The sequence below is a fragment of the Mustelus asterias genome, chromosome 30 (genome assembly GCF_964213995.1).
Source record: "Mustelus asterias chromosome 30, sMusAst1.hap1.1, whole genome shotgun sequence".
In the NCBI taxonomy this organism is placed as follows: domain Eukaryota; kingdom Metazoa; phylum Chordata; class Chondrichthyes; order Carcharhiniformes; family Triakidae; genus Mustelus; species Mustelus asterias.
In genome coordinates this window covers 584,202-599,687 of record NC_135830.1, presented here as the reverse complement: position 1 = coordinate 599,687, position 15,486 = coordinate 584,202, and the positions used below count along the sequence as shown (strand labels likewise).

At 44.9% G+C, this 15,486-nt stretch overlaps 1 protein-coding gene across 2 annotated transcripts; it reads right to left on the bottom strand.

The window, feature by feature from the left end:
* Window positions 1-2,068: 2,068 nt before the first annotated feature.
* On the bottom strand, window positions 2,069-15,201 carry LOC144480873 (uncharacterized). 2 transcript variants are annotated; one of them, XM_078200496.1, is made up of 5 exons: window positions 15,113-15,201; window positions 14,652-14,743; window positions 8,681-8,921; window positions 5,522-6,916; window positions 2,069-3,349 (listed from the first exon to the last, which is right to left on the bottom strand). In XM_078200496.1, the coding sequence occupies exons 4-5, from the start codon at window positions 6,805-6,807 to the stop codon at window positions 3,277-3,279; spliced, it is 1,359 nt and encodes a 452-aa protein (XP_078056622.1). In that variant the 5' UTR covers window positions 6,808-6,916; window positions 8,681-8,921; window positions 14,652-14,743; window positions 15,113-15,201; the 3' UTR covers window positions 2,069-3,276. The 2 variants fall into 2 exon arrangements, with proteins under 2 accessions (XP_078056622.1, XP_078056621.1); XM_078200495.1 differs by lacking the exon at window positions 8,681-8,921 and having other exon boundaries at window positions 15,113-15,195.
* Window positions 15,202-15,486: the final 285 nt, after the last annotated feature.

Sequence of the window (15,486 nt, the reverse complement as noted above, 5' to 3'; positions counted from 1 at the left end):
TGGAACAAGCTGCCAGAGGTAGTAGTAGAGGCGGGTACAATTTTATCTTTTAAAAAGCATTAGTCACATGGGTACGATGGGTATAGAGGGATATGGGCCAAATGCGGGCAATTGGGATTAGCTTAGGGGTTTTTAAAAAAAGGACGGCATGGACAAGTTGGGCCGAATGGCCTATTTCCATGCTGTAAACCACTATGACTATGACAAAGTAAGACTCGAATGCATTCATCTTTAATGGTAGAAGTTTCTTCTGCTGTTAATTACACCCTGGACTATGGTGCCTGTGGACTTGGGCTGCTGTATGAGATATTTTCATAATTTCATATCTTGGTGCTTTGGCTCCAAAGGTAATGAAACCACAAAACATGCTGACTTATCCAAAATAACATCTTTCAATGGTGGTTATCTTACCCAGAATTCACAGTCAATCAGAATGTGATCTATCCTCACAACAGGGGGAGTTCATGCATGCACAGTGTTGTTCTCAATTAGCACATACACAATGGCTGCTGCTGCTGCAAGGAGGTTATATGGGCTCCAGGTCTCCAGAGAAATGGCTCATTCTGGAGGGTAATGGAGGTGGCAGAGTGAGTGGGGAGACTTCATAAACACTCAGTGGAGATGCTAAATCCAGATTAGAAGGGGAACATTTACATACACAAAACTCAAAAATGTTTGTCTCTTCTCAGTTTCTCTCTGGACTGCCCTCTGAAATGACTGAGCAAGAAACTCAGTTCAAAGTACGATCAGGACGAGCAACAAATACAGCCTTTGTCACATCCCATGGTAACTTTTAAAGACAGCACCATGTTCTGGATTTACAGTGGCTGGAGGGTGAGAGGGGTCGGATAGTTTTGGAATAGTCTGAGAGCGAAAGGCAGGAACGAGGAAGTTCAGTTGCAATTAGGCTGACACAAGAGAAGAGACGGGAGATAGCACAGCAATGGAAGTTGAGAGAGAACAGCATGAACAATATCAGTGACCATCAGGATGGGTGAACAGCAGTTCAGCCAGAATGGGGTCGATGGAGCAGGTGCTGGGACTCGTGGACAAGATGAGCACTGAGGGGAAATGGGAGAGAAACTGTTGAAAGATGTGGGTACAGAGTTCAGACAAGGAGGAATTTGAGAAACAGTTTGTCCCACTGCATTAGTGGAAGGGAGGGAAGCTGATGGGATTGTCTCAATCTTAGTGACAAAGAAGCCCCATGAGCTACTCACACTTGTTGGAGGTGAAGATGGAGGAGACAGAGGACAGGGAGAGCTCTTCAAAAGCTACTGCTTTGTTTTAAGGATTCTAACAAGACTCTATTTTTTACATACAGCTGATTTATTTGAATTTTTGGGTGAATATTAATATATGTAACTGGGATGCAATTTATTAACATTAACAGGACAGACCACAATGAACAGTGTTCAGTCCTGGATGTGATTAACAGCAAAACCCAATCACTAACAAGTACTTAGTTGTGAACTCCCGTGTGCCTCCAGGGATTGGAGGAATGACCAAATCTCTTCCCGCACACAGAGCAGGTGAAGAGTCACTGTCACACTTCCCCCCCCACACAACAATGTACAAGACATTGGTAAGGCCACACTTGGAATACTGTATGCAATTCTGGTCACCCTATTATAGAAAGAATATTATTAAACTAGAAAGAGTGCAGAAAAGATTTACTAGGATGCTACCGGGACTTGATGGATTGAGTTATAAGGAGAGGCTGGCACTTTTTTCTCTGGAGCATAGGAGGCTGAGGGGTGACCTTATAGAGGTCTATAAAATAATGAGGGGCATAGATCAGCGAGATAATCAATATATTTTCCCAAAGGTAGGGGAGTCTAAAACTAGAGAACATAGGTTTAAGGTGAGAGGGGAGATACAAAAGTGTCCAGAGAGGCAATTTCTTTTTTATACAGAGCGTGGTGAGTGTCTGGAACAAGCTGCCAGAGGTAGTGGTAGAGGCGGGTACATCTTTTAAAAAGCATTTAGATCGTTACATGGGTACGATGGGTATAGAGGGATATGGGCCAAATGCGGGCAATTGGGATTAGCTTAGGGGTTTTTAAAAAAAAAAGGGTGGCATGGACAAGTTGGGCCGAAGGGCCTGTTTCCATGCTGTAAACCTCTATGACTCTATGATAACAGAAACACAGTGACTTCCAGAGAAACTGTCGAACTGTGTAGTCATGTTGAAATTCAAGATCTTCTTTCTCATGATTATAATTGGGCTGAGATATTTCAGGATGCTGTAGAGACATTGATCTAACAATGGAATTGTAAAATGACACAGCTCATTAAGAGGCCATTCGATCCATCGCTCTCATGCCAGCTTTTATCAAAGATCTACACGGTTAGTAACAACTTCCTTCTGTTTCTAAATAATCCTGAGCTTTCTCCCTTTCGAATCATTGTCCAATTTCCTTTTGAAAATTTTTGTGTTAGGAAAATCAATATTAAAAGAGATGCAGGAGTTTCTGCAGTGTCCATGCACAGTGTGTGAAGATTAACAGTTTCCCTCTCCCAATGACATGCAGAATTGGATTTGAGATTCTTATACAATTTGTTTCACATGGGATATTAAAAGATTATTCTGATGCAGAATGTCCTCATTTTCCCCAGTTGCTATACAATCTAATTCCCCTCAATGTACAACCTGTTACAGACACTGATCTCTGCGACAGTTGCCACTTCATGACAATTTAGTCGATTTATGGGGTGAAGATTTTTTTCAACAAATACCCAATTGTAAATCAATACAGATTCAACAAGGCTAACCAAGAATGAACACTTTAGATGATGAATTCAAAAGATATATTAAACCATTGAATGTATAAAGATAACAAGTCAGAAAAGTCAAAAGCAATGTGTCAATTAACAGTAATTAATAGCATGAAGAGAAAGCTTAACTTTAACAATTGAACAGACTTCTCACAACTAGCTCAGTGAATCGGGCTGAAAGGCTGAAGTTCTAATCCCAAAACATGGATAATAAATGTGGCTCTTCGAACAATTTATTTTATATTTGAAAGATGTTGTAAACCTCTTTAGCCAGGTTGTTGGAAATAGCAAATTAATCTAGAAAACGTCAGTTGGGTAATTGAATCCTTTCCCGCAGTCCCCACATTACCAGTTTCCTCCACAGTGCAACTGTGTTTGTATCCTGACAGGTCAGATAATCGGCTGAACCCTCGACCACACACGGAACACGTGTAAGGTTTCTCCCCACTGTGAACGCGGCATTTTCCTTCCGTGGTCCAAAATCCGATCTTGTTCAGGTTATAATAAATTGGGCGATGCTGTCAGATGCTGATGTGATGTTTGGTTTGAGTTTCCTGACTGCAAATCCTCCCTGTGAAAGGGAGTTAAAACAGAAAAAAGGGAGTGAGAGAGAACCGAGAAAAACACAAGGCGGGTTGTGAAATAGAGCTGAATGAATCTGGTAATTTGTGGGGCCGGCACTGGGAAAAAGTGACCATGGAAACTGCTGGATTGTTGCAAAGACCCAATTGGGTCACTGATGCCCTTCAGGGAAGGGAACCTGCCAACTGGTTTGAGCCCATACAAATTTCTAATGTCTCTGGGAGGAGTTAGAGAAGGAGATGGGAGAGGCTGGAATCAAAATGATGAATATTATACAACACAACCAGAATTTTGCCCACATAAAGATGGGGGTCATTCAAAAATTAAAACAAAGCTGATGGATTTGATGTTCATCCAGGATATTAACACCGAAAACTGCACCTCTGGGGTGGGAAGTTGCTGGAATCAATCATTAAGGATGACTGAGCATTGGGAAAGACAAAGCTCAATCCACCATTGTCATCATGGTTTTATGAAGGATAAGTCATGCTTGACAAACTTGCTCGAGTTCTTTGGGGACGTGACCAGCAAGGTGGATAGTGGGGAGCCTGTGGATGTGGAATATCTGGACTTCCAGAAGGTGTTTGACACAGTGCCACATAAAAGACTGATCCAGAAGGTAAAATTGCAGGGGACTGGAGATAAAGGACGAGATTGGATTGAGGATTGGCTGACTGACAGAAAGCAGAGTGTCGGGATAAATGGGTCCTTCTCTGGCTGACAAAATGTAACTAGCGGGTGCCGCAGGGGTCAATCCTCGGGCCTCAACTGTTTACAATCTATAAAAACGATCTGCAAGCAGGGACAGAGTGTAACATAGCAAAATTTGCGAATAATACAGGCAAACAGGCAGTGAAGAGGATATAAAGATTGTACAGATGGATATAGATAGGCTAGGGGAATGGGCCAAAATTTGGCAGATGGAGTTTAATGTGGATAAGTGTGAGGTTATCCATTTTGGCAGAAAAAAATAGAAAGGCAAATTATTGCTGAAATGAAAAGCAGATTCAAAACGTGCCCAGGCAGAGGAATCTGGGTGTCTATGTTCATGAATCACAGAAAGTCAGTCTGCAGGTGCAGCACTTAATGAAAAAGGCAAATAGGATGTTGACATTTATTGCAAAGGGACTGGAGTATAAAAGTAGACAAGTGTTGTTGCAATTGTATAGGAGGTTGGTGCGACCACCTCTGGAGTATTATATCCAGTCTCGGTCTCCTTATTTGAGGAAGGATGTGGTGGCATTGGAGGCAGTTCAGAGAAGGTTCACTCGATTAATTCCGGAGATGAAGGGGTTGTCGTATGAGGAGAGATTAAACAGTTTAGGATTATACTCGCTGGAGTTTAGAAGAATGAGAGGGAATCTGATCGAGGTATATGAAATTTAAAAAGGGATTGATAAAGCTAAATGTAGCCCAAATGTTTCCTCTTATGCGGCAGTGGAGAACAAGAGGTCACAGATATAGGTTGCGAAGCAGTAGATTTAAAACTTCTCACAGAGGGCGGTGAATCTGTGGAACTCGCTGCCTCATAACGCGGTGGAGTGTGGATCGTTGAATGGTTTCAAGAGGGAGATAAACATATTTATAATAAAAAAGGGATAGGGGGATCATTTGGAGAGGTGGATTTGATTAGGGTGGCACGGTAGCACAGTGGTTAGCACTGCTGCTTCACAGCTCCAGGGTCCCGGGTTCGATTCCCGGCTTGGGTCACTGTCTGTGTGGAGTTTGCACATTCTCCTCGTGTCTGCGTGGGTTTCCTCCGGGTGCTCCGGTTTCCTCCCACAGTCCAAAGATGTGCGGGTTAGGTTGATTGGCCAGGTTAAAAATTGCCCCTTAGAGTCCTGAGATGCGTAGGTTAGAGGGATTAGCAGGTAAATATGTGGGGGTAGGGTCTGGGTGGGATTGTGGTCGGTGCAGACTCGATGGGCCGAATGGCCTCCTTCTGCACTGTAGGGTTTCTATGGTTTCTATGGAGACCAGGAAGAGATCAGCCATGATCTGATTAAATGGCAGAGCAAGCTCAAAGGGCTGAATTTGCCTACTTCTGCTCTCAATTCCCATGTTCCTAGCAGTATGGAGATTAACATTGGCAGAAACAGACTCCAATAAACAGAGTTCAGTCATGGATGTTGTAACAGCAAAATCCAAACAATGTACTCACTTGTGAACTTGCTGGTGTCTCAGCAGGTTGGATGACCGAGTGAAACTCTTCCCACACTCGGAGCAGGTGAATGCCCTCTCCCCACTGTGAACTCGCTGGTGTGTCAGCAGGTTAGATGACCGAGTGAAACTCTTCCCACACTGGGAGCAGGTGAATGGTGTCTCCCCAGTGTGAACTCGTTGGTGTGCAGTGAGACTAGATGATTGCCTGAACCCAGTGCCACAGTGAGAGCATCTGAATGGCCTTTTGTCAGTGTGAACACGTTGATGGGATGTCAGTTCCCCAGAACTTTTAAAGCACTTCCCACAGTCTGGGCATTTAAAAGGTCTCTCATCAGTGTGAACACGTTGATGGGACGTGAGTTCCTGAGAACTTTTAAAGCACTTCCCACAGTCTGGGCATTTAAAAGGTCTCTCATCAGTGTGAACTCGCTGGTGATTCAGCAGGGTGGATGACCGAGTGAATTCCTTCCCACATTTGGGGCAGGTGAACGGGTTCTCTCCAGTGTGAACCCGCTGGTGTGTCAGAAAGTGAAATAACCGGATGAATCTTTTCCCACACACGGAGCAGGTGAACGGTCTCTCCCTGGTGTGAACTCGCTGGTGTCTCAGCAAGTCAGATGATCGAGGGAATCCCTTCCCACACTCAGAGCAAGGGAACGGTTTCTCTCCAGTGTGAGATCGCAGGTGTAGAGTGAGATTAGAGGAATTCCTGAACCCAGTCCCACAGTGTGAACACCTGAATGGTCTCTCGTCAGTGTGAATACGTTGATGGTACATCAGTTCACTGGAACTTTTAAAGCACTTCCCACAGTCCAAGCATTTAAAAGGTCTCTTATCAGTGTGAACTCGCTGGTGTCTCCGAAGATTGGATAACTCAGTGAATCCCTTCCCACACTCGGTGCAGGTGAATGGCCTCTCCCCAGTGTGAGTGCGCTGGTGTATCACCAGGGTGGATAACAGAGCGAATCCCATCCCACACTCGGAGCAGGGGAACGGCCTCTCCCCAGTGTGAACTCGCTGGTGTATCAGCAGGTCCGATGATCGAGTGAATCCCTTCCCACACTCGGAGCAGGTGAATGGTCTCTCTCCAGTGTGACACCATCGATGTGTCTCCAGCTCAGACCGATATCTGAATCCCTTCCCGCAATCCCCACATTTCCATGGTTTCTTCCTGTTGTGACTGCGTTTATGTCCTGATAGCCCAGATGAATGGCTAAAGCCTCGTCCACACTCAGAACACGTGTATGGTTCCTCCCCACTGTGAACAGTGCTTTTTCCTTCCATGTTCAAAATCCAATGATATTCAGGTTACGATAAAGTGAGTGACTCTGTCCGATCCTGATGTGATGTCTGGTTTCAGTTTCCCGACTGCAAATCCTCCCTTTCTGATATCCTGTGAAATTGATTTAAAACAGAAAAAAAGGAGTGAGAGAGGACCCACAAAAACACAAAGGCAGGTTGTGAAATTAAGGTGAATTAATCTGGTAATTTGTGGGGCCGGCACGAGGAAAAAAGACCATGAAAGCTGCTGGATTGTTGTAAAAGTACAACTGCTTCACTAATGTCTTTCAGGGAAGGGAATTTGCCACCCAGTCTGGACGTAAACAAGAATGGAGAGGAGAGACAGAGAATGGAAGCAGGAAAAGGAAGGTGCAGGATACAGGGGAGAAGGTAAAGAATTTTATATATCTACAAAAGTAAACAAAGGAATTGACATTGGCATGAGGTCAAATTTGGCCCGAGTAGAATGGGCAGGAAGGTAGGACAGTGGATGAGCAGTGGCAGTTGTTTAAGGTGATACTCAAGTCCTCACAACTAAAATATAACCCAGTGAGGAAGAAAGATGGTAATGGGGGTAAAAAAACATCCAGAGCTAAGCAAGAAGGTCAAGGACAATATAAAGACAAAAACTAAGGCATACCATATTGCAAAGGCTGGAAGATTGGTAAACTTTCAAACATAAACAAAGGGTTACTAAAAAGTAATAAAAAGAGCTAAGGTAAATTATGAAAGAAAACTAGTGCAAAATATCAAGAAGGATAGCAAAAGCTTCTATAGGTATATAAAAGGGAAGAGAGGCGCGAGGGTGAACGTTGGTCCCTTGGAAGATGAACCCGGAGAGTTAATAGTGGGGAACATTGAAATGGCAGAGATGCTAAGTCAATACTTTGCCTCAGTTTTCACGGTGGAGGAGACTAGTACCATTCCTACGGGAATGGGCAGTCAGAGGTAATAGAAAGGATAGAACTAAGAATCAACATCGATAGAGAAAAGGTACTCTGCAAACTATTGGGATTGAGGGCAGATAAGTCCCCCGGGCCAGATGGCTGACATCCTAGGGCAGTGGTTCCCAAAGGGTGCGGCGTGCCACACTGGTGCGGCGAGAGAGGATGGCAAGTGTGGCGGGAAGATTCAGGGACAATCAAAGAAACATTTAAACATGGTTTAAACAAGCATTGTTTTATACTTTCTGGATGTCCCATGATCATATTATAAAGTAGTTGTGTTCTATGTTATGAATCAAGCACTGCTAGGGGTTGTTTTTTTTTGTTTTTGAATGTATTTCTTATCAATATAAAATTCGGTGTGGCGCAAGCAAATTTTTATTCTGAAAGTGCGGCCCAGTGAAAAAAGTTTGGGAACCACTGTCCTAGGGTATTAAAAGTGGCGACAGTGGATCCATTGGTTATAATATTCCAAAATTCCTGGACACAGGAATGGATTGGGAAAATGCTAATGTAACTCCCTTATTCAAAAAGGGAGGGAGGCAAAATATGGGAAATTACAGACCAGTTAGTTTAACATATGTTGTTGGGAAAGTGTTAGAATCAATTATCAAGGAAGCACTATCAGGACATTTGAAAAGTCAAAACACTATCCATCAGACTCAGCATGGCTTTATGAAAAGCAAATTATGTTTAACTAATTTGCTAGAGTTCTTTGAGGATGTAACAAGAAAAGTGGATAATGGGGATCCTGTAGATATAGTATATCTGGACTTCCGCACAAAAGGTTAATTCACAAGGTTAAATCACATGGGATTAGGGGTAATTTATTAGTTTGGATAGGTGACTGGCTGATGGACAGAATGTGGGGACATTGGGGAAACCATGCAGACGCTACGACAACGGATGAATGAACACCCCTCGACAATCACCAGGCAAGACTGTTCTCTTCCTGTGGGGGAGCACTTCAGCCGTCACGGGCATTCAGCCTCTGATCTTCAGGTAAGCGTTCTCCAAGGCGGCCTTCATGACACACGACAGCGCAGAGTCGCTGAGCAGAAACTGATAGCCAAGTTCCGCACACATGAGGACGGCCTCAACCGGGATGTTGGATTTATGTCACATTATCAGTAACCCCCACAGCTTGCCTCCTGGACTTGCAGGCTGTCCTGTCTGGAGACAATACACATCTCTTTCACCTGTGCTTAATGCTCCCTCCACTCACATTGTCTGTACCTTTAAGATCTGGTTGGCTGTAGGGATTCGCATTCTAATCAGTATTCTGTAACTTGATTTTGTGTCTCTGCCCTGTTTGAGAGCACATTTCCGCTTCATCTGATGAAGGGGCAGCACTCCAAAAGCTAGGTATTTGCTACCAAATAAACCTGTTGGACTTTAACCTGGTGTTGTTAAAACTCTTACTGTGATGGACAGAAGACAGAGTCAGGATAATTTTTTTTCCTGGATGGCAAGAAGTAACAAGTGGGGTGCCACAAGGCTCGGTCCTTGAGCCCTAGTTATTTACAATCTCTATTAATGACTTGGATACAGGGATAGAAGGCTCTATCGCCAAATTTGCAGATGGCACAAAAATAGACGGGACAGTAAGTTGCAATAAGGAACTAAGAACCTTACAAATGGATATAGATAGGTTGGGAGAGTGGGCCAAAATGTGGCAGATGGAGTTTAACGAGATCATGTATTTTGGTTGCAGAAATGTGAAGGCGACTTATTATCTAAATGGGGAGAGACTTCAGAGTGCTCCAGTGCAGAGGGATCTGAGTGTCCTCGTTCATGAGTCACAGAAAACTAGGATGCAGGTGCAGCAGATAATAAAGAAAGTGAATGAAATGTTGGCATTTATAGCTAAAGGAATAGAATATAAAGGTAAGGAAGTATTGTACAAGGCCGCACGTGGAGTATTGTGCACAGTTTTGGTCCCCGTATTTGAGGAAAAATGTAGTGGCATTGGACGCAGTTCAGAGGAGGTTCCCTAGATTGATTCCAGAGATGAGGGGTTTGTCATATGAAGAGGGATTGAACAGTTTAGGCCTATACTTTCTAGAATTTAGAAGAATGAAGGGAGATCAAATTGAGCTACACAAGATGATAAAGGGTATGGATAAAGTAGATGTGGCGCGGATGCTTCTGCTGGTGGGGCATCCTAGGATGAGAGGTCATAGTCTTAGGACAAGAGGTAGCAAATTTAAAACAGAGTTGAGGAGAAACTACTTCTCCCAAAGGCTTGTGAATCTGTGGAATTCGTTACCCCAAAGTGCAGTGGATGCTGGAACAGTGAATAAATTTGAGGAGTTAAGACAGATTTTTAATTGGTAATGGGTTGAAAGGTTATGGGAAGAAGGCAGGAGAATGGGGATGAGGGGTTTATCAGCCATGATCGAATGGCGGAGCGGAATTGATAGGCCGAATGGCCTAATTTTGCTCCTATATCTTATGAACTACAACCGAAGCAGATCTCGTACAGAGTTTCCCAAATCCACAACCTCCAGCACCTAAAAGGACCAGGGTAGCAGGTTAATGTCGCTATTGTAAGCTCTCTCCAAGTCGTACATTGTCCTGACTTGTCTGACATCCAGTACTGTGTGAACAGACATTTCCTGAATTTGAATATTGGGAAGCCTGATGACCATTGTCCTCAGTCCCGCTACAATCTCCACTCCACAGACTCTGGCCCCATCTCTCTCCCTGGCAAATGTCTGAGACAGAACCAACTGCTCACAAAATTTGGTACCTTATCTTACCCCAAGCTGAGCTTCCAGGCAGGTTTCTGGATCAGTAAGTGGCGCACAAACAGTGAGAGAACTCATCCTGAGTGAGACACTATCGGAGTGAGTATATTTGGGAATTTATATCAAAGTAGGGATTTGGTACATAGGAAAAGTGTTGGTCTTTTGATTTCATTCACTTGTTAAACCTTCAGAAAGTGGTCTTGCCCTGCTGCAGGGTAAGAGGCTGGTTATTTGGTGAGTACTTTAGCTGCTGTGAAGCAGCAGTGGGAAAAGAAAACTGTGTGATCACAAGAAACTGGGAAGTTAATTGGCCGGTGCTCAGAGTAAGGGGCAGTGTGTGAAAAATTAGCTCCAGGAATAAGGTAAAGTTGGGGCCTGTATAGTGAGGTAATATAAGTAATTCAAAATAGAAATGTTAATGCGATAGCAGTAATATTCAGACAAAACAAGGCAGCTCAGTTCCTCTAATAAAGACACTATTAATGTCCTAGACATTGAAGGATGGTCACACCACAGCCTAATGTCCACTTCCATGACCACATTTCCAGCATCTCTCCATATTATTGACACCTCTATTACTTAGAAACATAGAAAAACTACAGCACAATACAGGCCCTTCAGCCCACAAAGTTGTGCCGAACATGTCCCTACCTTAGCGATTACTAGGCTTACCTATAACCCTCTCTGTTACTAAGTTCCATGTACTTATCTAAAAGTCTCTTAAAAGACCCAATCGAATCCGCCTCCACCACCGTTGCTGGCAGCCCATTCCACACACCCACCACCCTCAGTGAAAAACGTACCCCTGACATCTCCTCTGTACCTACTCCCCAGCACCTTAAACCTGTGTCCTCTTGTGGCAACCATTTCAGCCCTAGGAAAAAGCCTCTTACTGTCCACTCGATCAATACCTCTCAACATCTTATACACCTCTATCAGGTCACCCCTCATCCTTCGTCTCTCCAAGGAGAAAAGGCCGAGCTCACTCAACCTATCCTCATAAGGCATGCTCCCCAACCCAGGCAACATCCTTGTAAATCTCCTCTGCACCCTTTCTATGGCTACCACATCCTTACGACAGACTGAGTAAAGCCACATTGGATTACTCGGCCTTTTGGCTAAGATCAAGTGTAATATGGATCGCCTGCACTTGGTTGAGGTCATTAGGTTGCGCTGAGGCTTCATATGTTTCATATGAAGCAATTTTTTAAAAGCGGCATCTCGGCCTTTTGGCTAAGATGCAAATGAGCTCAAGTCTTGGAGGAGGATCCTCCCCCTTCTCCAATCAGCTTGACTCATGTAGATCAGGCCCAGGACAGGGTGGTTTTGGTCTCCCGTCCTGTCTTGTCAGCCTGGATCTGAAATGTCTCAACTTGTTGAGACTCTGAATTGGATTTGATTTGATTGAATTGGAAAAGTATATTAAAAAAAAGCCACATCCTTCCTGTAATGAGGTGACCAGAACTGAGCACAGTACTCCAAGTGGGGTCTGACCAGGGTCCTATATAGCTGCAACATTATCTCACGACTCCTAAACTCAATTCCTCGATTGATTGAACTTATATCCTTTTCTCTGAATCCCATTCACTCACCCAACACACTGTCCTCACTGACCCACATAGGTTCCCCGTTAAACAGCAAATCAATTTAAAATCCACAGCCTTCTTTTCAAATCCCTCCGTGACATTGCTCTTCCCTATAGAGGAGATGTTAGGGGTAAGTTTTTCACTCAGAGGGTGGTGGGTGCGTGGAATCGGCTGCCGGTAGTGGTGGTGGAAGCGGATTTGATTGAGTCTTTTAAGAGACTTTGGGATAGGTTCATGGAGGTTAGTAAGATAGAGAGTTATAGATGAGCCTAGAAGGTAAGGAAATTGTTCGGCGCAACTTGTGGGCCGAAGGGCCTGTTTGTGCTTTAGCTTTTCTATGTTCTTCTATGATCTATTTCCAGTCACACAGATGTTTGACTCTTTTTCCACAGGCACACTTATAATCATAGAATCGCTGCAGTGCAGAAGGAGGCCATTCAGCCCACTGAGTCTGCACCCACAGAGCATTTTACCCATGCCCTTTCCCCATAACCCCACATATTTACCTCGCTAATTCTCCCTAACCTACACACCTTTGGACACTCTGGTGCAATTTAGCATGACCAATCAGCCTAACCCACAATGTTTGGTTTGAGCTTTCCATATTTTAATCGTGATCTTCTAATATCCTGTAAATCCTAAGTCCAGGATGAAATTCAGTTCATTCAATATTTCATCTAGACTCGAACAGTCAGTCTCCCACATTGAACTGGTGATAAACTTGAGTTTATCCGAATTCCTGCCCTCTGCACTGAGTCCCATTCACTCAACCATCGCTCTGGGAGGAAAGCAGAACACCCAGAGGAAAACCACACAGACAGGGGAAGAACATTCAAACTTCACACAGACAGTTACACGAGGTGGGAATTGAACATGGGTCCCTGGCACTGTAAGGCAGCAGCGCTGACTACAGTGAGACACAGGCGGAGTGAATATATTCTGGAATTTGGATCAAAGTGGGGATTCAGTCCATAGGGAAAGATAACGTTTTTCAGCCTTCAGAAAGTGGTCTTGCCCTGCTGCAGGGGAGGAGGCTGGTTATTTGGTGAGTATTTCAGCTGCTGAGAGGAAAACAAAACAACTGTGTGATCACAGGAAATTGGGAAGTTGATTGGCCGCTAAACGCTCAGTGTAAGGGGCAGTATATAAAAATCTAGCAGGTGGAACAAAGAACGGTAATAGAGGTCATAGAATCCCTACAGTACAGAAGGAGGCCATTTTGCCCATCGAGTCTGTACTGACCACAATCCCACCAAGGCCCTATTCCCATAACCCCACACATTTACCCTGATGTGCAACCTAACCCACACATCTTTGGACTGTGGGAGGAAACCCGAGCATCCGAAGGAAACCCACGCAGAGACAGGGAGAAAGTGCAAACTCCACACAGGCAGTGACCCTAGGCTGGAATTGAACCTGGGTCTCTGGCATTGTGAGGCAGGAGTGCTCACCACTGTGCCACCGTGCCGTTATAGCCAAAGTAATACAGGTAATCCAAAATAAAATTGAGTTAATGCAAGAGGAGTAAACTTAAGACGTGGCAAGGCAGCTCAGTCCAGTGAAATGCATGTCCTGTGATATAGAAACCATAGAAACCCTACAGTGCAGAAGGAGGCCATTCGGCCCATCGAGTCTGCCACCGACCACAATCCCACCCAGGCCCTACCCCCACATATTTACCCACGAATCCCTCTAACCTACACATCTGGGCGGCATGGTAGCACAGTGGTTAGCACTGCTGCTTCACAGCTCCAGGGTCCCGGGTTCAATTCCCGGCTCGGGTCACTGTGTGTGTGGAGTTTGCACATTCTCCTCGTGTCTGCGTGGGTTTCCTCCGGGTGCTCCGGTTTCCTCCCACAGTCCAAAGATGTGCGGGTTAGGTTGATTGGCCAGGTTAAAAATTGCCCCTTAGAGTCCTGAGATGTGTAGGTTAGAGGGATTAGCGGGTAAAATATGTGGGGATATGGGGGTAGGGCCTGGGTGGGATTGTGGTCGGTGCAGACTCGATGGGCCAAATGGCCTCCTTCTGCACTGTAGGGTTTCTATGATGATCTCAGGACTCTAAGGGGCAATTTTTAACCTGGCCAATCAATTTAACCCGCACATCTTTGGACTGAGTCATAGAGGTCATGGTGCAAAGTCATAGACATCACCAGTGTCCTGGACGATCACATGTACAGGAAGTGCTGTCAGCTACAGAAACCCGAGTTCAGATTTCAGAGCTTGAGCAGTGGCTGGAGTCACTGTGGGGCAGACATGAGGCTGAGAGTTAGGCGGGTAACACATTCAGGGAGGTGGTCACACTGCATCTTAAGGGTTCTATGTCCAGTCACGTAACCACAATTCGAGCATCTCTCCAGATCAGTGACATCTCTGCTGCCTAAATTCTCTGTACTGAGTCCCATTCACTCAGCCATCACCCTTTCACTGACCTACACAGGCTCCCAATTAAACAGCAACACAATTTAAAATTTGCATCCTGTCTTTTCAAATCCCTCCATGACATTGCTCTTTCCTATTTCCATTCACACAGATGTGTGAATTTTTTTTCCCACAGGCACACTTACATTCAGGTTCTGATGAAGGGAGTGACTCTGTCAGCTTTCAATCTGATGTTCGTTTTGAATTTTTCACCTTTAAATCCTGATCTTCAAATGTCCTGTAAGAAAAACATCACTGTCATTCCAGAATATAAATTAAGAGATACATTTATCTTGTTTTGTGTGTGTAAATGGTCCCCTTTCCAATCCCCTGTAATAGGAGTTTCCAAACCCATCAGAGTTCAGGATAGAAATTCACAACATTCTCTCTCCAGCTGCCTGGAGCAGGATGAGCGCGCATGCGCCCTGCTGCCCATTGCTCCGATAAAGATGGCGGCCGGTAACTGGGGTCTGGCAGCGGAAAGACGGCCCCCGCAATGACTGCCCGGGTTTGATGCAATTCCGCGCTCGGGATGCTCTTTTTCTGGGTTTAGCATCTGCACTGGGTGCTTATGAAGCCTCCCCACCCACTCTGCCGCCTCCATTACCCGTCAAAAATCCACAATTTCTCTCCAATTCAGGAGCCCAGATAACCGCCTCCAGACAACAGCAGCACCCACCCACTGCGCATGCGCCTGCAAGAGACCGCAATGCGCATGTCCAATTCACAATTCGCGCCTGCGCCACATTCTGCAGTAACCAATGCTGGGCTGTTTCCTGATTCCATTGTGATTGAAACAGCAAAAAACAACAGATAATGTTGTTGAATCAATCGGGCTTCATTTTCCTAGATCAATGGGAAGTTTACAGGAGAGGATGGCACCTGGACAAGAAGGACGGGTCACAACTAAGTTGGAAGGGCACGAATATCCTGGCTGGGAGTTTTGCTAGTGCAGTTCGGGGGGGGGGGGGGGGGGGGTTT

Coding starts and splice junctions, on each gene's coding strand:
- LOC144480873 (XM_078200496.1), bottom strand. CDS start 6,807: ATGGAAGGAAAAAGCACTGTTCACAGTGGGGAGGAACCATACACGTGT. Junction 3,350..5,521: donor AGACACCAGCAAGTTCACAA/GTGAGTACATTG, acceptor TCCCTTTCACAG/GGAGGATTTGCAGTCAGGAA.